The following is a 24070-nucleotide window of genomic DNA, read 5'->3' on the forward strand; positions in this document are numbered from 1 at the left end:
TAGCGTATCACAAGCTGCAACTCTATCGCCTCTCCTGAATTTCATTGCCCTGATTTTAGTTAGGCTGATGGTTAATCCGAATTCCGAGATCTTGGAATATAACCTGACGAAGGTCTATTGCATATAGAAGCGACTGCCCACGTAAAAAACTAAATCGCCTGATTATAGGAGAATCTTCACCGTATTTAGGGGCTCACGTATCTTGTCGGAAAGATCATTTATACGAACTGAGAAAAAAGAGGGCTCAAGTTATCACCTTGGGCCACACCTGTGATCTGAAAGGACGCTGACAACTTCAAGATCCCATTATCGATTGTAATACCATTTTCATGGAGTATCGCTGCTATTAAGCTAGAAACAGTTGTGGTAACGCCGACGTCCGCGAGTAGATTTCGGCTTAAGAGGCATTTCTTAGGGCAAAGTCGAAGGCAGCTTCGAAGTATACAAACCTTACGTAAGTATGTTTCCGAGAACTATTTTAAAAAAAGTTTAAAAAGTTACTTAATATTAGCAAGTAGGATCCTGCGTGCCGTTTTGATCAAATTCTTCCTCATAAATCAGTGTTGCTCTTTGGGTATACTGCTCACATTCCCCAGGAGCACGCTTAATCCCCTTACCAGCAAATGCGAAAGATCTTTATAGTAAACGCTTTTGTTTGCGATTTTGGGCCACAATCTGCGTTGGCTTGGGGTCGGTTTAGCTTCTTAGGATAATGAAAAGCGTTGCAAGAAGCAATTCGGAACGAAGACGTTCGTTAAACCAAGCCATTAGTAGTAACCACAAAGTGCAATACACGAAGTGGGCTAGATGTAGGCTTACAGGAGGGTAACGCATAAAAAAGAGTACGCTAATACTTCGAGCGGCACCTGTTTCAAGGACGAACCTAACTAGCAGCCTCTTTTACATAAATATAAACTTTCCATCGTCAAGTATACCTTTTTTCAGTTATCGTGAAACTGATTCTCTTATATCTACGTATCTACGTAAATCTAGATTCTGAAGAATTCAACATTTGGTAGGTGTCTACGTTTATATAGCTTTATATTAACGTCAGCCGTTTTAGTTTAAATCAGTTTATTAGAAAATACGAAATACATTATAGCTTACTTACCAGGCTCCCACTTCTGTAAATCTCCTCTCTTACAAGCCTGGTCAGAAAACACTCCTTTCATGTCTCCTTATATAAAGCGAGATTTTACGGATTGCGGGAGATTGTTGTTTTCAACGCCATCTACTTGAGAATATCATAAGCCACAATAATGGTTTTCGGCCTTCTGTATGATAATCGTCCATTTATGCGTCCACAATTGAAAGACGACTGCAACTAACAACCTTCTTAGATGAACCCTGATAGCTATTTAGTTGTTCGTTCAAAGTTGAGTCCATCGATTGAATAAGCAGTTACTGAAGTTTATCGAACAACGTAAACTTGAACAATTATCTACTCGCTCATTTCAATAAACCTTAATCCGCATATAGCCGGTGGTTCTGGTTTAGCTACACATGTGTTGTAGGATAAGGCCTTACGCAAAATGTGCCTTAATCGGTAGAAACTTTACGATTCGACCGATAGTTAAATTCTGCTGTTGAGCGTCCTATCGTTGGTTGATGCGTTCTCGAATACCGCCGTTTATTGATTAAAATAAATCTCTCTCACAGTTCCAGCTACATCAGATCGATGTTCGTAAGTTACTGGTAAAGTTGAGATAGTGCCATGCCTAACGTCCAGTCGACCTCTTGACCGTTGATCTCCTTAGTTATCTGAAATAAAGCAGTAAGAACATTACCGACTGCTGCCCTAGACGGTTTCAGCCTATGCGAAACGGTGTTATTAGTAACATAATATCGATAATATTTGCATACTCGTTAACAGGTAAAAAAAGGCAGTAAAAGGCCTGAACTAATATATACCTGAATAGTTTTGTTGATCGGCAGCGTGAAGCCGTCCCGAAGTAGTGCGTATAGGTAAGTTAGGTCAAAGCACAACCTGTCCTTCTTGTCGATCGGCACACGGCAGGCTAAGATTGGTGTAACTTTTATTATCTGGTATGTGCAACTCCGGCATGAACATACATATTCTACACTGCTTAGGATATTCGCCATCGTACGCTATAGTATTTTGCTTCAAATTCAAGTTAAAGCAGTTTTTGAACAAGCATAATTGAAACTTTGCATGAAACTGTATGGACAATACTCTTGAAAATTTTAGGCCTAAAGTAAATGCATAGCAAATAATATTTATTGGCATATTCTTATGATTACCTTCTTTAGCGTACTCCTCAATCGAAGTTAGGTTAAATTTGCCCTGTACAGCATCTTTCGAGATCATTCCAGCTTGTCTTGCAAGTTCATAGAAGTACGAAGTCGCAAAGATGTCTCGTTTGTCTAGGTCGCGAGCGACGGTTACCTTGTATTTCTTGACAAAATCCTGGCAGTTTTTGTAGCACTCTGTATAATTAGTTCTAAAATAGTAAAACATTTATGACCGTTGCTACAAATTATCTAGCATCGCATCACAAGGCAGCTAAAAGCACTACTAATTGCATTTATTTCTGTTATGCATGTATGGTTCTCAACGGTCCTCGGATAGAACCTTTCTCCCGCTTTCATTTGAAGTGACTGCTACCAGCCACAGAACGGCCAAAGATGCGTATGCATCTAATGAAACGTATGGGGACAGGAAAGCGCAGACATATTGCTGCCTCATACGTATCCGTATAATATATATACTCCGAATAAGTCGTACTAGCTTATAGGTTTAGGTAAACTTACATGGATGTCTCATAAGTCAAAAGTGACGCATATTTCGATAGAAATGGGAACTGCGGCACGACGCATGGAGACTGGTAGCCGTGTTCATCTGTTAAATATCATAATTCATTATGAAAGCTCACTATCTAAATGCTGATGGAGTCTCGTTCACTTTCGGTAGACAACTGCCTTTTTCTCTTATTGTCATTAACGAAATAAGGACACACCAAAACGAATACGGACCTCTCATTCCCATCATTAGTATTTCATCACATTAGCCAATGACAAAACGCTCAGCTGTAGATATACAGCCAGCAATCGCAAAATAACATTAATGTACGGTATAAATATTTGCAAGTACGTACCTTGCTTGAGAATTATCCTTGTGGCCGCTTCCAAACCCAAGGAACTATAGGTTCTCGCATAGATATTTACTCGCTGGTCCAAGACTGGGTATGCTTTAAGTGAGGGGCCACTTTCTGGTTCTGTAGAAACGAACGCCAACTGCAATTGAACATTGTCTGGCTGTAGCTGTTACTATTGGACTACAGGATTAATCAATGTCTCCCTCTAACCAAGATAATTCGCCTCCACCCGCAATAGCTGCATCTACTAAGACGTGAGCAAACCAACGATCATTTTCACGGTCCACTTTTACATCGAGCATCGAGAAAAGTCGAAGGTAATCTGGCCATTTTGTCTTGAGATAACTGGCTGGTAGACAATGATCCTATTGCCCTCGGTGAGTATCTGTCTGATCTTTATCACGCATAACGAGTAACTGAACAATGGGATCGTACGCTCATTGAGAGGAAATTTTTTTTGCTAGAGTGTTGATCGAAGCAGAGCAATCATAAGAAACACGTTTTTCGACAGCCCCAATTAGTCTTTTTGAATGCTGGAACTAGCCTCCGCTCCTTTTGCAGCTATTTGAGATGACCTAATAGGTTCATAGACGAGTTCGTTCAACACGTCTGCTTGGACACGTGGACCCGAGATTGTATAACGGATTAGGCGATAATCTTTGTTCAAAATATCGCTACGACGAGTTTGCCGTTTTGTTGTATAAGGAACTGGCTTTCCTTTTGATGGCGCATCGATCGTGGATGAGCGCGTACTCGTCGGGAGAGAGGCACGGCAAAGCTCGTTCCCATTGAATACACGCTGTACAAAATTACCAGCGCGGTAACTTTGAATTTATAAATACATTACTATGACTGCTTTATGAGCTAAGGCATATATGCACAACTATTATGTCACTATATACTGACCTGCAACGTTTCTTCTCCAAGTTCGAGAGCTGCGGCATTCGATCTGGTGAATGTTTCGTTGAGCAAAAACGATATTGTGACCCACAAGTAGAAAGCTTAAAAAATCATTAATAACAATTTAAGAATAAACTCTGTAATTATTTTTTTTAATCAGGATCCGTGCCTTTTATCAGGATATGTAGTTGTACGTAATGACGCAGCCATTGCACTGATATAATTTGTAAAATCATTCGTCAGTGTCGTATTAAAGGCATCTATTCTGTGCGCTCTGTTCAAGCTTATACTTCTTTAGGTAATACGTTCGTGATTGTCCTATTTGTTTTATGTTTATATTGTCACTAAAGCATGAAAGAGGCATATTGAGTTTTTCATTTTAGCGAAACGGATTAAATAGTCATCTAATGTGAGCTTGGCATCAGCCCAACAAAAATGTCTACCTCTATCGGTGCTGTTAAGAATATCCGCGGTGCCATTCTTAAATGGAGATATATGTTTTCCATAGAAAAGCATTCTAACCGCCTCCAGGATCGCATCTGCCTTATCGTCGTCCAGCGTTAACAGGGCGGGCGTGGCGCCGAGGGACAGTCTTGTTATATGATGATACGACAATGGCACTTCCCTTGTTGCATTTACCAACATCGGTCTAGAATAATATTTGGAATAGTTGCGAACAACAACTATAATAAATGATATTATATTATCAAAGTACTTTAGGGATAATCATAGAATTATAATCTAATACACGTACCTAAGAACCTTGGCTGCCATTCGAGGTACTTTGGCGTAAAAGATAAGACCGGTCGGTATTTGTTCAAAATAAACCCCCGCTAGTGTCCACAGACCACGTTCCCATTTCAGCATGTACACATGCATACCACAAACCGTCTCACCGCCGTTAAAGATGATGCTAAATCTGAAATGAAAAAAACGTTTGATAAAGTATTATATATATATGTGTGTATATATATATATATATATATATGTATGTAGCTTTGATTCTTCTTCCTCTAGACTAATCTTGTCGTCATTAGAGCTTATCGAGCTCAATATTTTAGCTCAGAGTGTTTTGAAAATTGAAAAGCTGTATTTTTAATCCGCTTAACTTCATGGCGCAGTCAGAAGTTCAGGCGTCTATGCCGGTATTATGCGGATATAAAATAAGAGGAAAAAGCATATGATAATTATTTAAAGTGTGCTGTAATAAGCTTATTTGAATGTCCCGTTAACAGACATACTCAAAATCGGACGGGGTCATTCTTATATGATTTGTAGTTCATCACACATCGGTAGAAGAGGGAATTTATCTCCAACTACGGAGATAAAAGTCTGCCCATTAGAGGGTCTACTGATGCCCGGTTATTGCCTTAATCTAGACTAACTTACCTGATTTGGGCACCTTCACTGCAGACAAGGTATCCAACGAACCCAGCGACCGTCGTTAGCGTAATGACATATATCATCGATTTGACAGCCGCGGATTCACAGCAAAAGCGCTAAGGAAAGAAACACAAAAAAAAAAATAGTACATGGCTACGATATGCTCCTTGCTAAACTATATGTTAAGAAACCCACTTCTCGGAGGTGTCGAGTATTGATAACATTTTCTGAAACGTTGCAGGTATCTTACTAGAAATACACCTCTTTGAAAGCAACAAAATTGGCCTAATAAATTTAAACCAGTCTGATTATATTTGCTTAAAATGGCTCCATACTGATTGTAAAAATGACAACATTTTAATTAACTAACTTGACAGAATCAGGGCGCCCACGTTAGGTCGCAAAGCAAACAAGTTAACTCTTCAGAAGCAGTTTGTATGACATATATTGTTACACTTAAAAAATAGATGAAGTTGATATACATTTAAGTGAAAAAAAAAAACTCAAGTTGGATAATGTAAAGTTAGTAGTGATCGTGAATAAAAACTATTCTTTGCTTGTACAAAAACATTTCGAATTAGGAGTGACGACTAATTTCATGGGCCAAATCGAAACTTTAGCCTTGTATGCGCTCTACGTGAAGCGAATCTCGGAATCTTTATATGAAACGTTCTGCACGATGACTTAAGCTAGCAAGACTTTTCTAAAGTACTAGAGTCTTTGAGATAGGGCACAGATTTGGAGGGCTGAACGGCTTGTTGCGTCTGACTATATGAAATAGATCAATGGAAGGGAAGCTTGCACACAGCTAGACAGAACTAAAATTTGTCTAAAAAAAAAATCGGTACTCTTTAACTTGTATAAAACAGCACATCACTGACAACGTAACTCAGGCATACCAGACTTCGAATTTGGGAACCTTTGGCAAAAACCTCATTAATAAGAGCCTTACAAAGAAGACTTCCCTATATCTACAGATCTTATCTTTAATTTTATCCATAAAAATAGCCTTCTTCTCCAAACTGTTCGATTTCGAAAGGTCTCGATTTCATCAAAAGGGCTCAAAAACACTATTTCACCAGCCTAAATTTTACGTACAAGAGATTAATGACTAACTGGGTCGTTCAGATAAGCTCCAAGGACTCGTCTTTTTGATATTTGCACCTTGTGGCATCTTTGGCCATTTTGAATCCCCGGTATTTTTGAAACTTTAGACCGGGTGTCAGGGTTCAATTTGCTCGGACCTTTATGTAGCGTATACGAGTGACGCTTTAATGAGTCTAGACCTACCACTGTATGGGTGGGAAACGTAATAAGCAGATGGGTTGCAATAGGCCATGAAACATGAAAGAAAAAAGTGGAACGGCGCGAAAGTACTAGTTTTATTTTGAAAATACAGTAGCAGAAACAACTTGCCGTATAAATCTTATATTCCGTTAAGGTTCAACTAATAGAAATACCGTGAGTCGTCAATTAAAAAAACATCTCAGAAAGACACGCAACAATTTCTTTAATCTAGACTCGAAAGTTGGTTACGCGGAAGACTCTCTACGAGGGTGAATCACCAAAAGTTGAGGGCTGTGGTGGAAGCCGACTCATCTCTAACGGAAAGATCATTAGTACTGAGGTTTGGTGTACGTAAAAGTACCATAAATGTTTACCACGGTCAAATGAGTAAGCTAATCAAATTAGATAGGTAAAGGGTTGAGCGACGATACAAAACAGAGAGGTAAAGATGCCTATTTTTTCTTGCTTTCAACAACGCAACAACAATTCGAGTTGACCTATTCTTGCATCGAATTTTTGCTCGTAACGAAAACTGAATCTTAGACGATAATCAGAAACGGCTGAATCAGGAGATGGATGCGACGAGACTGGCGAACCAGTATTTAAAAGCAAATACACTGATTTAAAATGTTATGATATCTATATGGTGGCCTGATGCAAATGCTGTTCACTACAACTTTATGGGCCCTTGTTATGTATACTTCTACCCACATACCGCGGACTTTTTCAAAGGGCAAGCGGCCATGAATGATAAAAGTGGTGTATGCTTCGGTTGACAATAAAAGAAAACATTCAGAAAGTTCTAATATTTATGAAAAAATTGTCTTGATTATTGATACATGGCCCGAACCGTTCTTGCCGAACTATGACTTGTTATGTCATCATGAAATTTCAATTAGAAAATATCAAATATTATTACGTAAACTGAAAACGCCATAATGAGTACCAACGTTGTTTTGGGGTTCTACATAGCATGATCTAAAAATTACTCAACAGTTAAGCCACGCTGTGTTGACACCCTAAACGTAAAGACAGTATTTTTGATCCGGATAAAGCTACATATTGACTGAAACCGTATTTTTTAGGTAGGAAAAAACCAATAGGACTTACCAGTGCCATTGTCGATGGTCCTGTAATAACAAAGGGAGTCTCTCGCTGTAGCTGAGCAAATGTCGGTTAAGCCTCAAATCCTTCATAATATGCTCCGCTCAACGAGTTGCTCTAGCAATAACGGACTGAAAAGTAACTACTACGATTAATTCGAGCCAAGTGATCCATCGATGAGTAAATGGTCGTGCTCGTTCCGTAATGTCAACTACGAAATTTAGAAACTATAATTATAAAAGTCGTAACTAATCTTAAATAAACGCATAATGTTGGATGATCAAAAAACCACTGTGAATTTGGGTTACACGTGGTCATTTTGCATGAGCTAGTCGTAGCAAACTTAAACTGCAATGGAACATTCTAATTGTCCTAATTGTAGGTCCTAACATTCACTAAGTACAGGATTGAAAATAGGCCGGGTTGCTCGGTGTGCGAACAACAGTACAGTAAGGTATTGAAATGAATTGCAAGGTACAATATCAGCGGCCCTTCTCCAGGTTAGTCGTATCGAGTGCTTTGCCCCAACGTGTCTTCGGAATAAGGCTGCATAGAAATACCGAGGTCTGGCGCAAAGGATATCGCACCACAAAATCGTACGCGATATTTAGCGTTAGTGTATATAACGAGCACAGTAACGGTCGACCTATGCTTTGTTCAATTAGCGCACCGTGTTTTACCTATACGAACGACTGACTTAAACCTACCTTAGGTGTTGATCTACTCGCTTCCCAACATTCATACTAGGTAATCCTTCTTCTGTATGAACAGGTAAAATGTAATGCTCAAAGCCTTTTTGCTGGGCAGCTTTATCGAATCTTACAATTCCGAGGGAGTATGGCAGGTAAAAAGCAATAATAACAAATACCAATTGTCAAAAACGCTATTGAATAAATGCTAAAGTAAATGTCGATGCGTATGGGCAGCGCCTTTTTTACATCTTTTTATCTATTCCTTTCGTATTTGCGATTACAGTCTGTGACAAAGTCAGACAAAGATTGTCTTCCGAAAGAAACGATCCGATGGTTGCATTTTAACAAGCAGAGATTTTTAATATTAAGACATCCCCTAGTCTCTATGGTTGAGGCACATTCGAAAAAGAAAACCTAATATAGAGTAAATGAACATAAACTATGTACTTCGTCACTTACACAAAAAATTCGTCAGTTAAACAGTCACGTTTTTAAAAAGCAGAAAGAAAGCCCGCAGTTACTGTCTAGTTATAGCCGGGTATAGCTGACGGATAAAGAAATACTAAATATATTCTAACTAAAATATGCCCGTTAGCTTTACTCCTATCTGACAAGCTTTGTATTTTTCCTAAGTGTATTTTTTCTATAACTAAATGAATGAAATGCTTAGATGATACATAGATGCATATACTAATTTATTTTGTGTAATGCATAGAAGTAAGATATTTACACAAGCGCGGAACCTACAAAAAAGAAAAATGCAAGCATAACTTTTGGGGCCAAGGTGTGCCCTGCACCCGGACCGCATCCGTCATTGAATATGTTAATAGTTTTCGCCTCCGCTCATTGTCGCTGGCTCGGAGAGTCGGGATATATCAGCGGTTCTGTCTATGTCGCTTATTCTTCTAAATATCCTTAGCTTGCCGAGTAACAACTAATAGTACATGTTATTACTCTTTCAGGATACGAAGTTGAGTAGTTACAAGTTATGTTTGCTGTTTTGCTAGAGTAATGCTGTTTCATTAGTTTTTTTTTCAAGGAAAAAGTTTATTGAATTTGAGCTTTTATTGAATATTGTATTTAGTATTGTTTTGTATCATTTTGTTATTTGCTCTTCCGTTTGGCTTTTAAGATCCGCCACCATATAAGCAGAGTTCGATGGGAACACAGTCGCAAGATGTAATAGAAAGTCTTAAGTCATCGACCCAATTAGCTATACAAATATAGTCATTCAAAAAAACATTCAGAGTTAAAATAACAATCGAACCGGCTTAATATGACCCCTAGCATTTTATTGATTTTATTATTTTTTAATATATATTTCCATCTTGTTTCGTTTTCTTTCACTTTTATCTTTTTTGCTTCTCTCTATCACTATTTCCCTCTCTTAATCGTTTCTATCGTACCTATTCGTATAGTCATCTCAGTATTCTATCTACCTTTCCTTGTTTTCTCTCGCTCTCACGTATATATATATACATATATATGTGTGTGAGAAAGAGAAAGAGAGAGGTTCCTCTGCCTTCTTGTTGAATTTCTATTAAATTTGAAGTCCACAATATTCTCATCAAACTGTATCTTGGCTTCATCATTATATGTGTTTGCGTATCTTGTTGTGTGTGATACTGATAGCTCGGGTGGTTCCGCGTGTTCTGTAATATCCACCTGTGTCACCGATCAGTATTGGAGCGTCGGACATCAGAGCCCCCGAGGTGTGGGGGCACCGCTGAACGTTCGATGGCCACGCGCCTCATTATCATGCCGGGTCTGATGTATGGCTAGTTGCCTTCGTCACGGTGACAATTTATTTTAGGGACTAAATGAACCTCAGAACATTGGCGTTTCTTTGAATGCGTATGTCACTTCGCTACACAGCACGTTACAACTACCTGCAGCCCTTGGAGTCTAGCGGAGTGTGTTGTTCTAACATATGGTAAACGCCACCATCATCATCGCCGTTTTTATCGTATTTGTTACCTTATTACAGTATCCCGCTCGGTCTCCATCGCTTGGCGTGCAGGAATTGCACATAATTAAACGTATATAGTCATTTCTGGAAACCCTCGCATGGGATAATATGCCCAACCTGTCCTTCCTTAAACAATGCTTTTTATAATTTCACTTAACTTGTCTCCCCACCACGCTTCATTAACTTCTCGGCTTTGCGCCTTTTTGTTCGCTATTTTACAGTACATACAACATTACTTATTCACTTCCTCAGGTCATCATTGACCTCGTTCCTCTTCCAACGCTGTTTCCCTCTAAATTTGTCGCGTGTTGCTTCCAAGCATATTGTGTACCTGTGAAAAACGGCATCGAACGAACAGCTAAATGATACGGGGACTCGCGCCAGCGCGTTAAATACCAGGGCACAAATAGTCCACAACTGATGTCTATGTTAACGAAAAACGTTTTGCAACCCGTGACGAACCCGAGCACCTCAAATGACAACGTCCACAAATAACTGTCTATCAGATATATCAACTGAAGTACGTACGGCGAGGCACACACAGTGAGGAAATTTTTTCCCGTTTTTCTAAATCGAAGTCCTGTTAAAACAATATCTCCAGTAAGCTTTAATTCGGTTCATTATAGTGGCGCGTTAACAGTCGGTCGGTCGGTCCCCCTTCCCCGGATGATTTATAGAGCTGGGAACTTTTTCGGCCGTAAGACCTATATTTCATCATTTCTGTTTTCATTATTTTTTTCTTCTAGGTCTCAGTTATAAAGATGGATTTTCGCAGTGGCTTAAATCCGTGCACAGTCGACGGCGCGTAAAATATTTTGACATCTCGAGTCAACTATTTCAATTTCTTCATTTCGCTATCTGTTTCCCACTCACAGTAAGAACGTTTTCAACCGCTAAATTACGACCGGTCTACCGAAGCGTATTTGACAGTCTCGTCACATCTATAATCGATGGATCAGCAGGGCTACGCAAGGCCCGTATACCTTAACACTGCTGGCTTCGTTAACCAAGTTCATCTACTTCGAAACGAACGCCTTCCATTATTAACCGTTCGCCAACGCATCTATTTGGTGGGCAATTTTTTCTATATATTGGAAACGCTGTTATCTACTTCTCTCCTGGCCTTCCAGCACCTCATACCAAGAAGTGTCCGGAAAGTCAAAATAGGATAACTTATAGTGAGAATAGTGCTGGTAATAATCTTGATAATAGTTAATTTTCAGTAATTATAATATAGATGTTAATAGGTCCGCAGATTCCACCTTGACGCAACCGTTTATAATGATCACTTCCTTATTTTAGTTGTCACTTTTCTATTTATGCAGCCTTAAAATATACTTTCTTTGTTTAGAGTGGTCACTTTTGTCCGTTGTATATCTCTCCATGTATGTATATATCAGCATTCATATAGACTGATTCCGTTCGTCTGCGCTCGTAGTTTTACCGTGGACACAACAACAGCCGAGCGCTTCAGCTAAACATAGGTATGCTACTATAACTAGTATTTAACTGTTGTATTTTTATATGGATACCTTCCGTACCTGTCCGTTCTTTAGGCGTCATAACTTGTTTTTCTAGACCTGCCTTCATATGTTCTACGGTTATCTTTTTACTCTCCAGTCCATGAATTGGTTGATATCAAGTCTTTATCAAGATGGTTCTAGCTTGACAGTATGATCAATAGTTTCGTAATCATTTCAGCTGATTACCGAGGCATTGCAGTTACGGGCGAGCGGAGACAGCCCGCAAGCTTGTACGTGATCTATGAATAGTGGTTTTTTTTTTCGCGGTACTACTGTTAGCACTAATTGCCAGGAAAACGGCAGCTTGTTAGGTAGTATATTTTATCGGAACACTTGTCGGCGGTCCACGGAATTGATTCCTGAATTTTGGATTACGCATCGGCGTTGACGTTGTTATTTTACGTTGTTCGCCGTAGCGCTCTTCTACGCTGTGATATCGCATTTTTCTTTCAGCCTCCTGTTTCCACGTCGGTTGCCGTCAATTGAGTCAGTCCTTGTTACTCTGTGATGTACATTTCTTCAATTAACTAGCAAAATCTCAAACATTTACGATAACAGATCTGAAATATTAGAAAAACGACGTCGGTCATGTGTTTTTTTGTTGTTTTACCTCGAAATGGGCCGCCGATCTTCGACGCACGTCCTTATTGAAACGACAGAATTAGTCTCAAGTAGCGATAGCATGCTTTAATCTAAGCTCATCTATTCCTAACACTTGTTCTAAACCTCCCTACTAAAGATTCTATGATGATTAATATAACTCAAGCAAACGTATGCACCGTTTTGTGCTTGTCTTAAAATATCGCTAAATTATAGAGTCATTTTTTCTGCATTTACTCACTGCATAAGCTATAACACGGTACGGAGATAAATCTAATCGTCGTTAAATCATGCCGGGAACCAGAATGTTCGAACACACACCAGATGTTTATATCTCGCGTATATATACATGTAACCCATAGAAACGCCTTAGGCATAATGACTAACTAAGTGGTATCCTAGGGTATTAAACCTCAAATAATCATTGAGTAGCGAACTGAAAATAGGCAACACATAATGAATCGAGGCAAATCGACTGACCAAAAGGTAAACACAAGTTTCAAGTAAGCTTGTATCCGACGTCTCCCGTTAACCTATCCATTCCCGTATGCTCGACAGAGACCTAGTGCTGCGCACTGATGCTGTTTGACGCTATAGAGTGCTACCTTTACAAGCGTCCTTCTTTTATTTCATTGAGGTTAGGTATAATCTACAAGCTCAATCGTCTCAATCGCAGTTTATGACCAACGAGATCACAATGAACCACCTAGTGGCGGATCGAACTATCTCGGTTTGTCCCAGCGTCAAATGACTGTGATGCTCACGGTGGTGCAGGCGTGAATATGCGACTCGTGATGTGATCTAATGGCTGATCCGGTGCGAAGTATATGGAGTTGATGCGGACATCTAACCTTGAATGAGGGGTCCTTGGACGATTAGAGGTGCGTCTGCGGTCGTAGCCTGCCCCGGTAAGACAGGCGGAGTATTCGCTTGGACGTGTTGCACATTGTTATTCCCGCCGCTCGCCGGATGCTCGGGTTGGATAACCGCCTGGGTGCTATTCGAATTGAAATCGGCTGACCCTGTACCAGAATCGGTTGAGGCAGGCCCATTTGCCGAGTTGTCAATGGACACAGGCTCCTTCTCCTTCTTCTCTATCACATTCGGGTTGTTCCCTCCGGCGGGAGCGATCATTACTTGTTCTTGAGCGACCGGCTTCTCTTGTCCTGCACCGTTATTTGCTCCGTGGCTGCACGCCGGCCCATCGACGTCATCATCATCGTACCAGGAAAATGCAAAGTTACAGGAAGCAGAGAGAAGCAGAAGCAAGGTATAGATGAAATTCATTATAAAATCACGAAAAAAAAGTGGCTTCGGTATCGCTCATAACATCCTATCCATTCTACTATGAAAGCGGGTATGTGCAATTATTTTCAGTGGCCCGCGGAAATTATATGGTCAAAGGCCGAATCTATTCAATATATCTGAAAAGTCGTGAACGCTTACAATGCTTGTTTCTAAGTGTCTGTAGGAATCTCACTTATTTTACGTAGTAGCGCATATAGAGTTGTGCAAAGGAATTAAAACTGTTTTTTTTTTTTTTTTTTTTTTTTATAAAAATACCATAATGCACATTGCCATAATTTGGTGAGCGACAGTGTGGGTTTACTATGCGATGTTAGAGCTAGTCGACCATTCTGCAAGTGAAAAGTTTTTTGCAAGTCTGTTGTGGGTAAGGGTTCATTATTCATGCTTGTGTGTGCAATGCTAATATTTTTGAGAACTTACCCGTTCAATAGACCATTTCGGGTCTGGCTAGAAGTAACAGATCCCTTCTCGTTGACTCCATCTGAATTACCGACTACCGAGCTACCGTTATTTGATTGCAGTTCCGCCTTCCCTGCTGGAGCCGATCCATTGAGCTCCCTGACGGGACTGACATTCGTGCTGGATTCATTCGAGTCAACGGTGCCTGTAGCTTCACCCTGTTGTCCGTTACTGTCTCCACTCTCTTTATTGCCACCAGCAGAACGAGCCTTTCTGGTGCGCGCCATGATCTCTTCAACGCGTTTCTTTCTTTCGAGCCTTTCTTGCTCTTCTTTCTTCTGCCGTTTGAACGCTTCCTGTTTGGCTTTTTCCTCCAAAATGCGCTTGGCCTCTTCTTCTTGCCGAACGCGTTCCTCTTCCTGAAAAAGAAACGGAACAGCATGAAAATACCAATTCAAAGCTCAACAAACGAGATCCTGCACACGCAGAAAACTACTCGTTAACAGGTCCGGCAATCATAAGTGGATTCGCTGTTTTCATCACAATAAATTGTCAAGGGTAGCTCGAAAATTGCCGCTAACGTCTATACGATTCGTGAATATCTCTCAAAAAACAATGTGGACGCATTCTATCACTATTGCGTATGTTCGTCCTATAATTGTCGTGCGTTATATTTATTAATGGCAGGAAAGACGACTATTGACTGTAAATTCTTGTTAGGACAGTTATGCATACCGCCTTGCGTTCGTCCTCCTCTTGGCGACGCTTCTCTTCTTCTTCTTTTTCACGTTTAAGACGCGCTTCTTCCTCAAGCTGACGGCGTTTTTCCTGAATTGCACGGCGAGCAGCGGCTTCTTCCTCTTTCTTACGACGCTCCTCCTCGGCCTGCTTTTCGAGTTCCTCACGGGCTTTACGACGTGCCTCGGCAATCTCGGCCATTGCCTCCTCGCGCGTTTTAGTCTTGCGAACCTCTGCTGGACGATTCTCGATCGGCATGCAACCTTCGGTAAAGCTTTGGGTCATCAGTAAGGGGATATCTACGGGCACTGCGCTGCAGACAGGTACCGCCATTTCTTCGGATGTAAGAGTGTCATCCAAAACTTCCCTGGTTAACGGCACCTGCTCCTTCTTTTTGGGCGACGCGGACCGCCGCTGTCGGGCGACGGCCTGCGGCTCCGGTGACGATGCGGGCGGCACTGGTTTATGGGGTTTCATCAGGGGCTGGCCCTTGTCCTTCTTGTCTAACTCCGACGAAGGGATTGAACCTGCAATGCTCAAAGGTCGAGCCTTCCGGTTCGCTGAGCCTGATAGGGAAATATCACAAGTGTAATACCTTCACAGTGAGCGCGTGACGAATTGGTGAAGCAATGCCTCGCTCATCGCAAAGCTTGTGTTATATCAAAACGTTTATGGGACATGCTTATCTAGCCGAAGCATAACGATGCTGAAGTGATAAACCGTTGTCTAGTAAAATGCATCGGCAACTCAAAAGGTTGATCTGGCAACAACGAGTTTCTATAGCTCGAAAGCTTCCGGTACGATGCGAGCAAAATTAACTATAGTAGATGGATGATATAAGCGAAACAAACGAGTTGATAAGTGACGAGAGACATTGTTGGTACCTTGGGCTTTAGGCCTCATATTAGCATGCGGGCTGCCCACCGAGGAGGCCACGGAGCTCTGCGAGAGGTCGGACGACATCTGACTTCTAGATCGCAGATGATGCGGGGCTGACAGCTGATGGGTAGGGGACACCTGCTCGCTGCGTGATGACGAAGTTGACTGATGACCTGTGCGCGGGAATTCATCGAATGCACTCACGATAATAGAGATGCAGATCACCACAGAACAAAATCACGATGAATCCAAGCCCATACATACACACGATCACACACCACACAATACAACACTATAGTGTTATGCTAAGAGCATATGTCAACCGATAGCTTACTACAATCTTCAGGCTTCATGCCTTCAACATGCAGGGCCAACTTTTTAGCGCTAACCAAAAGAGGCATAATCATAAGTCATCTCGTCGTAATCACATGAAGCTTTCAGACACTTAGTAGCGCGTTAAGTCAACAGAAAAATAACAAGCGGATAATGATGCGCAGGCGATTAAATCATCGAAAAGAAAGCAAAGTAATTTGTAGTAGAGCAAAACACAGGTACGATAAATTGGATGAGACAAATTCAAACATTTGTTTCAGATCAAACAAAACATAAAAGCACAACAGGTTGTCAGCAACGTAGTCAGACCTTTGTTACTTGACTGCATTTGGGACTGATACTGCTGTGCCGATGCGCGCATTTGGGATGTGCGTGTCAAACGCGGCGGATGAGGCGTTGAACTTAGATGGGACATGCTGCGAGCGCCTTTCATGCCTTTAAGACCATTAGCTTGACCAGCCTGGCCCGACTGCGATGGGTCGTTGAGTTTCCATGCAGAATGAGACCTACTCTTGAGGTCTTCCATTGTGAATCTCCTACGCGGTTGCGCAAGGATGTCCAGGCGAGACATGCTCACGGCTCGCTTGGGCGTTCCCGCCGAGCCCGCTGCAGTCTGAGGCCGAGAGGGTGTCAGTGCCTTGGACCCGGCTCCAAGCCCGCGCGCCCATGGCGAAGGCGTCACCGGTGTCAAGTCCGTCTTACGGCGGGCAGCACTCGATGTCACGATCATACTCCGGCTCATCAGATCGCCTGCAACAGTATACCGTATACCCAGTATAGACAGGACATAAGGCACACAAACAAACAAAAAAAAATCAGATGAAATTAGATTTGGCCAATTACCTGTTTATGACAACTATTGCTGTTTGACTTTTGCACATTACTCCACACATGCTGCCGGCGCAGGACTACCTTGCGCGCACGTTCATAAGCGATCAAAGCCAAACACAAAAAAGCCAGTTTCTCAACCATTAGGCACTCACAAATACTAAACGTTCCATCATCGGACACACACATACACACAGCACGAGCACGCGGCACTCCATGGTCATCATTTCGTTCGTTAGTGGCGGTTTTGACCGAGTCATCCAATGGATCACGGTGGTCGAAACAAAAAACGGTAGAGTTATTGCGTAGTTGTACTAGTAAATCATAAAGTACAGCGTTCCCAAGCTGGGACGACTCTCTTCTATTTTGAGCAAGAGAGAAGTTGGCAACCAAGCAGTTTGTGTTTTAGGTATCCTCAATATCCTGCTTACCGTCCTCCTGCACAAGCGCCCCAGAACCCCACAGATTGCCATAACACGAGGACGCCATTCTCGGCGATCTAGTCATTCTCACAGACATATTTGTTGGCAGGGGAGCCACCTTATCTTCACTGTCTTCGGGCGATTCAAGATGCCCGTTGTGTAAATCTGAATGTTGCAACATTTGCACCTGCAGCTCGTCAAGCCGATCTGAAAGCCCCAACGTAAACACCAACCAAACCGTGCGTTCAGCGGGTGCAGTCTTGCGATTTACGCTGTTTGCAGAGCTAACTAAATAGGAACACAAGCAAAAACAAATCTACTGTGGTTTCTACGGCTATTACGGCAAGTGGTAATTGTCTATTATATAACAACAGACCGCTATCTATAATCTCGTGCTAAGTATTGTAAGCTTACCAGAGTGGCAGGTATGCACCGTCGGAGACCACTCTGCGCGTAGCGGAAGCTCCATAATAACCGAAATTGTCGTCTTCTATTAGGACAGCTTTGTGTGATTACATCTGAGAACTCTGCGGTGAAACTGTTTATGCTAATTAAGACCGTCTCTAGGTAAAATGCCTCGCTTTGATGGAGCAGTAATAAGGTCCTCTATTTAATTGAAACTGTTATATCTTACCAGAGGCCCCCCGTGCAGGACTGGACATGACGGATGCCGGTTGCGCCTGAATCCCCTCGAGAAGAATGGACGCGCTGAGTCGGTTCCTTCGGTACTGCTCTGCCCTTAGATCCCTCTCCTGGCTCCTTCGCAAGACGGCCTCGCGCCACTCTTGGTCAGCTTCGTGCAAAGCACGCCGACGTTCATCCACCTAACAATACATTTATTAGATATTTGCAGTCAACACTATGTGGGTTTTTTCGCGGGAAATCGACTGTTTCTGATTTGTTTCCGCGAGAGTGAAACATGTGACTGCGTTTCAGGCAGACAGGTAGATTTATCGATCAAAGTTGAATTTTAATAGTTTGTTAGTAATGCACACAAAGTGCCACAACCTAGCATGAAGTCATTACGCAGACCTTTGGCGCACGTGCGCGGAGATAGATATCAGTTATGGTCGGGCCGTTCACCATTCTGACGAAACGGTCGCTATTGCGTGTTATTCGAAGTCTATAGGGATCTTTTCAGGACGGGATATCGCCATACTTTGCCCATACCCCGTTACTTAAACTGGTTACATAAGCTCAGAAAATGGCAAGACCTTTGTTTTTCTATAGCCTAATTAAATGAATTTACACTTTGAAGCGACTACTGAAACGAACATGTTTTCTTTTTGCTCATCTACTCAATTACCTACCTGCTGTCTGTGAATTTCAGTGAGCACCTGACGCTCTTGATTATGTCGTCTTCGATCGGTATCACCTTCTTCACGGATTCTTTGCGCATTCTCGTTATGTGCTGCCAACTCTTCCATTCGACGCCGATGCAACATCTCCTGTCGCTCGCGGGCCTCCACGCGTAGCCGCTCTGCCTGATGTAGATCTACATGGTGCAACAGTATTATAATCGATGCCTAATGTCCTTACAGAAGGTACATTTTATGAATTTTCATCAAGAGTACACTCTCAAGTTGTGTATACAACTTCCGCCGTAGAGCCATTTGTTGAGCTATTGCTGTGTTGAGGAAAGGCAAAGCCATGTAGGGTTTGTTGGTGCTCATACGGCCGTTGAACGGCATGAGTATTCCTTAACGAGGAATAGCTCGAGCTCTGACTATCACCATCGTCCTTTGTTAGAATATCATCATCATCATTATAACTGTTCTATGTCAACATAGCTTCCTTAAATGTTTTTCAAGAAAGGGAATGCGATATATATATATATATATATATATATATATTGTGGGCGAATCGGCAAATTTTGTTTCGACTAGATATCAGCCCAGAAAACCCAGCCCAGGATAAGATGTTCGAAATCGAGTTACTGCTATCCTTTACAAATTTAGTGTAAGCAATATGAACGTGAGTCTCCGGTGTTTTTCCCCTTTTGTTTTTGATTCTATTGTTCAACGATCAGCTCTATCTAGCAGCCAAACCTGTGTTCGCTTGCGTGCCGCCGCTATTCCAGCTGTTCAATGCGGAGGTCGGGGATTGCGCTGTGTGATGCTGTTGTTGACCGATCTGTAAACTTGAAGAACTTGAATGTACTTGTGTGGAGTGATGAGGCTGAAGAGTTTGGTGCATGAGTCCCGCGTTGGCAGAGACGCCATGTTGCTGCTGTAGCAGTTGTTGTTGATGTCCTTGCTGTGGGGCTTGTGTTGCGACGGCTGCGGTCAATAGTTGATTCACACTGGAGGGGTGCCCAGTTTCAGCTGATGACGGATGGCGCAGACAATCCATCACGTCCGACCCCGACTGGGCGAACCAATACGACCCTGCGACCATCCGTGTCGTGTTGTCGCACGTGAGTTGCGAACAGCGTGGATATGTTGGGCATCGCAAGTACGGCGGAACAGGATTGGATGAGCAGAGGCCGAATTGTTTGGAAAAGAGCGATAGGCATAAACATGTTCATTGGCAAGGGCACATTCAAACAGTGTACGAGAGTGAGGGGTAGGATGAAAAAAAAGATACAGTGAATAAGGAAAGCAGGTAAAAACAAACTAAGAGAAAAGAGCAATAAGCATATTGTGACTAGATGTGTGTTTTTTGTGCTGAACTCATTGCTAAAGCGTTATGTCACATTCCAAATAAGATAAAAGTAACCATACGATTTTCCTAATGAATTTATTGCACAGTTATACTGAATGCTACAACACTAATATAACAGCGTACCTAGATCAAGAAATGGGCCAAAAGAGTACATTCTTAAAGCGTATAAGGTACAACTTGCAATGCAGCATGCCTAAAAACAAATAACCAACAAACATAATGGAACTTATCGTAATATATAACGACACGAGATGCCTACGAGGAAAATTGCTACGCATCGATAAATAATATAGGCGGCCTTTGGCCGAAACAGCTTGAGTACATAAGCAAAAAATGTCCACTTTTGGCTCCGAAACCTTACAGAGTGAGCGATAAACAATCGAAAGACACAAATATTATATCGGCTCACTTGTGACAGGTCAGCTTGATTACTACAGAAGGGTACGGTTGTATTCGGGTGTGAAACATGAAGTTAGCTTTTGTAGGAAGTTTACGTACTTCCGTTACGTCTACTAACATTCGGCATGCATCAGCCTGTTCTACGTACGTATTGTATCAAGGTAAGTGTGTTCAACCGAGGGAGAATCCTCTTTGAAACTAGCCAATTCGGCAATTAAGGTAGCGAATCGGTTTAGACCCGAACGGCTCCGTCTCTGAATCGGCTCTGTAGAATCGATAGACATATTCCATTTTTTTTTTAGACTAAGCCTATTTAAGTCGGTCGAAAAGTATTTTTTTTTTTAATTTTATAAGATTGCTATCGATACGTTTTATATATTTTCTTCGTATAATGCTCTGCTTGTTCCGCGTATAACGCACTGTTCATACTTTAGACCGGTTCATAGATCACAGACCGGTAACGTTTTTTTGGCGACTAAATTATCGAAGAGAAAAGTAGCATATCCGCCGCTAAAAAAAAAAAGTGGAGATCGATTGTGAATACTAAGTATTTGCCAGCACTGATAAGACCACTTTTGGCATCCTATAGCTGGCTATCCATACTTGAACCACAAACCCGGAGGCGGGAGCCTATTGGCCCAGTCATTTTTAAATATATCAATACAGGTTTAATAGTTAAGCGCGTCACTGCCATGAGTGGCCTGCTAGCATTGGGTGACATACGGCAGAGAGGACTGCAGGTTTTGAAGTGCCATCGCGAGCTGCATGACCATTGCATAATTGATCACTGCTTCCACGATAGAACAAAGTCGTTTTTACATAAAGTCGGTATCGGGGATGAAAAAGAAAGGGTGAACGACGATCCTTATCATAAGAGCAAAACGAAAAATTTGAGAAATCATCTTTGTAGGAATAGGGAGTTGATTCCTTCTAAGTAAAGAGAAAATCGAAACAATTTTGAACACATCTGATCTATTATACGTAATACATGGCTGCTAGATCTGACCTACTCCGCACAATCTGATTTCTGAAGCAATCGAGAGTAATCTCAATCAAATGGCCCGACCTCTTCCTAGAGAGGTAGAAAGATCTCACTCAGGTAAATAAGGCATATCTTTTCAATCATAGTTTTACGTTACTAAAAACTTTGCTTTAGGCGTTCAACTTTTGTCACGCAAATACGTTTCTACTCATGAATTATTTTTCTACTCATAACAAACAATTAGCAATTACGCCAAACCTACTTATTGGTTGAGGTGTTTGTGTGCTAGAAATTTCGTCTTCATGTTTCCTTCTACTGCAAATATTGCAGAGATATATATAGCATTATCAGATTGATTTATATGCAGTATAAATTATTACCTTTATCCAAATGGTTATTTTGCAAACATGCTTTTTTCTATTAAATACCTTTTAGTAAAGAGTGAACAAAATATTAAGTTGAGTGCTGTGTGTGTTTTACTGAAACATAAGCTCTTCCCTATGCTTTAATAGGATAAACGTTCAAAATACATCAGCTTTTAGAAACACGTTTCCTATTACCATGGTCTTGTTACACGATTAGCTAGAACCCGATTACGGAATCGCCTAAAACACGCAACAGCTAAACATTCAAGTTTACTAAAGAGTAGTTAAAGTGAGGCACGATTTCCGACACGGTTTCACCTTTCTCGGAGAGATCTCCTAGCTAACTTTTTCTCTATTATAATACAAAGAAATTGCGGTTATATGCGTCACTTTACACACTTACGCGCATGTACCGACACAAGGAACAGCCTTATGCAGGGCATTGCCCCTTTAGGCCATCCAACGTTTCCTATCTCCTTGTTTGGCTTGTTATAGTCAGCAGATTTTTTAGCCAATAGACACCCATCGTCTTAAATTCTCAACGGAACGCATTGAAATAAGCATCCAGCCGGACATGAGGTGCAACTGGATGGGTCAAAATTACAGAGGTTTCAGACAATTTCACACGGAATGAAAACACTAGCATACTCTGGACCGAAACACCATCTGTAGTAGCGGCACTAGTAACAACGAAACCAACCACGGACGGCTACAAAAAAAACATTTACAATTTGTGGCGTTTGCCCGCTGTATACCAAAGACAGCGGGGGCAGCATGTTCATAAAAGATTAAACTAATAAACTTTTTAGTAAACGTCTAAGCTGTAATGGTCAGCGATGGTTGGTTGAGCCTATAATGAACGAAGACGCAATAACAAAAATAACGGCTTAAACGGCAACATGTTACACAGAGCAGCATACCTACTAAGGATACTTACAATATGTACAGTTAAAAAAGTACTAGGGGTCATAATAACGGTTTTGCACACAACTTTTGTTTTTAGCACAGTTGCAGTTCTCAACTTCCTGATGGTTCGGCTCGACATTGGCAAACGCCGCTCAAGCCTCCCTGTGTGGTACATTAATGGTACAACTGAAACTATGGTCCCCATAGAGATGTGGGCGAGTCATGACGCATGGAAGATAGATGAAGTTAGAACTGAATAGATCTATAACATTTAGTTAGTGCCGTTCCAAAGAAAACTTGTATAGCAATACAGACGGAAAATTTAACCGCAACAGATGTTTTCCTTCTAGTTTACGGTAGTTGACAGCGAACCCGGGCAACGGTCTCTAAACGATAAGAGGACTGTTAAAAACGGGCAAAGGTAAAAGTTTTTGCCGTGCCTTCGCTGTCGTTTCCCTTTTTGCGATGTCGCTTATGCTCACTCGATTTGGAGATCGGCATAAAATCGTGTCATTGAGACAAATCGTCATCGACTTCAGACGTGCTATAAAATGTGTCCTTTTCCTATAGCGAAAATTTGTTAAAGATTTCAAGTTCCTTTAACACTTGCTGACGGCATATTGCCCAACAAAGCATTGCTACAAACTGATCAGCGAAGAAAAATAGTTCGTTGACAACGGCTTCTTTATTTCGAACGCCAGTTAATACTTCAACCAGAAACTTGTTTAGCTTCGAAAGGTGGATTCTAGCTGAGGCCATTCGCAAATTAGTCTACTAGGTCAGATAATTACTATCGTAGTCACAGACAAGCAAATGTACAGTACACTTTATGGGTACTGGATAGGAAGACATGTTCAAAACCAATGAGAAATATCTAGTCGAAAAACAATCAACATTTCCAGAAACAAGCACTAAATTTTACGCATATATGTTAATCCACCGAACGTTAGATTAAGTTGTAGTTATCGAAATCTGCAACTGGTTCCAGGATTCCAACTTGGTCTACTTTTCTTCCGTATAGAGCGATCCAAAGCTTCCAGAACCGCTTGACATTGGGGCTGAATTGAAGCATAGCGTGGCAGGTTTCAGGACATACTACACTTACTAACGTTACTATCACGAAGAAAGCAGCGCTGCCCACAAGCAAATCTAGGACACGGTCAACAATTCAGATACGATTAACAATAAAAGGAGACTCATTCACGATGAACGGAGGAGGCATTTCAAATCTATCCTCATTCTAAGCATCTCATTCGCCATTTTCTCTGGTTGA

The 24070-nt window shown here is 41.5% G+C and overlaps 2 protein-coding genes across 17 annotated transcripts in view; both read right to left on the reverse strand.

The window, feature by feature from the left end:
• Positions 1–1057: 1057 nt before the first annotated feature.
• Positions 1058–7936, reverse strand: LOC111247973 (nucleoside-diphosphatase uda-1-like). The gene is made up of 10 exons (XM_022799615.2): positions 7797–7936; positions 5406–5515; positions 4771–4935; positions 4460–4665; positions 4023–4117; positions 3117–3255; positions 2773–2860; positions 2263–2462; positions 1912–2018; positions 1058–1761 (listed from the first exon to the last, which is right to left on the reverse strand). The coding sequence occupies exons 1-10, from the start codon at positions 7803–7805 to the stop codon at positions 1690–1692; spliced, it is 1191 nt and encodes a 396-aa protein (XP_022655350.1). The 5' UTR covers positions 7806–7936; the 3' UTR covers positions 1058–1689.
• A 1212-nt stretch (positions 7937–9148) lies between these two features.
• LOC111247460 (uncharacterized) overlaps positions 9149–24070 on the reverse strand; it is a 36190-nt gene continuing 21268 nt past the window's right edge. For 14 of the 16 annotated variants that reach the window (XM_086985129.1, XM_086985130.1, XM_086985137.1 and 11 more), the window contains 10 exons: positions 19530–19868; positions 18792–18976; positions 18116–18305; positions 17491–17769; positions 16541–16981; positions 15904–16071; positions 15017–15585; positions 14303–14700; positions 13426–13763; positions 9149–12534 (listed from right to left, as the gene is read on the reverse strand). In XM_086985129.1, the coding sequence (XP_086841255.1) occupies positions 12521–12534; positions 13426–13763; positions 14303–14700; positions 15017–15585; positions 15904–16071; positions 16541–16981; positions 17491–17769; positions 18116–18305; positions 18792–18976; positions 19530–19868 (2921 nt within the window). In that variant the 3' untranslated portion in view covers positions 9149–12520. The remainder of the gene's footprint in view (positions 12535–13425; positions 13764–14302; positions 14701–15016; positions 15586–15903; positions 16072–16540; positions 16982–17490; positions 17770–18115; positions 18306–18791; positions 18977–19529; positions 19869–24070) is intronic. The other 2 variants (XM_086985128.1, XM_086985131.1) reach the window with 2 other exon arrangements.

Source organism: Varroa destructor, unplaced genomic scaffold, assembly GCF_002443255.2.
Source record: "Varroa destructor unplaced genomic scaffold, Vdes_3.0 BEIS01000003.1, whole genome shotgun sequence".
Lineage (NCBI taxonomy): Eukaryota > Metazoa > Arthropoda > Arachnida > Mesostigmata > Varroidae > Varroa > Varroa destructor.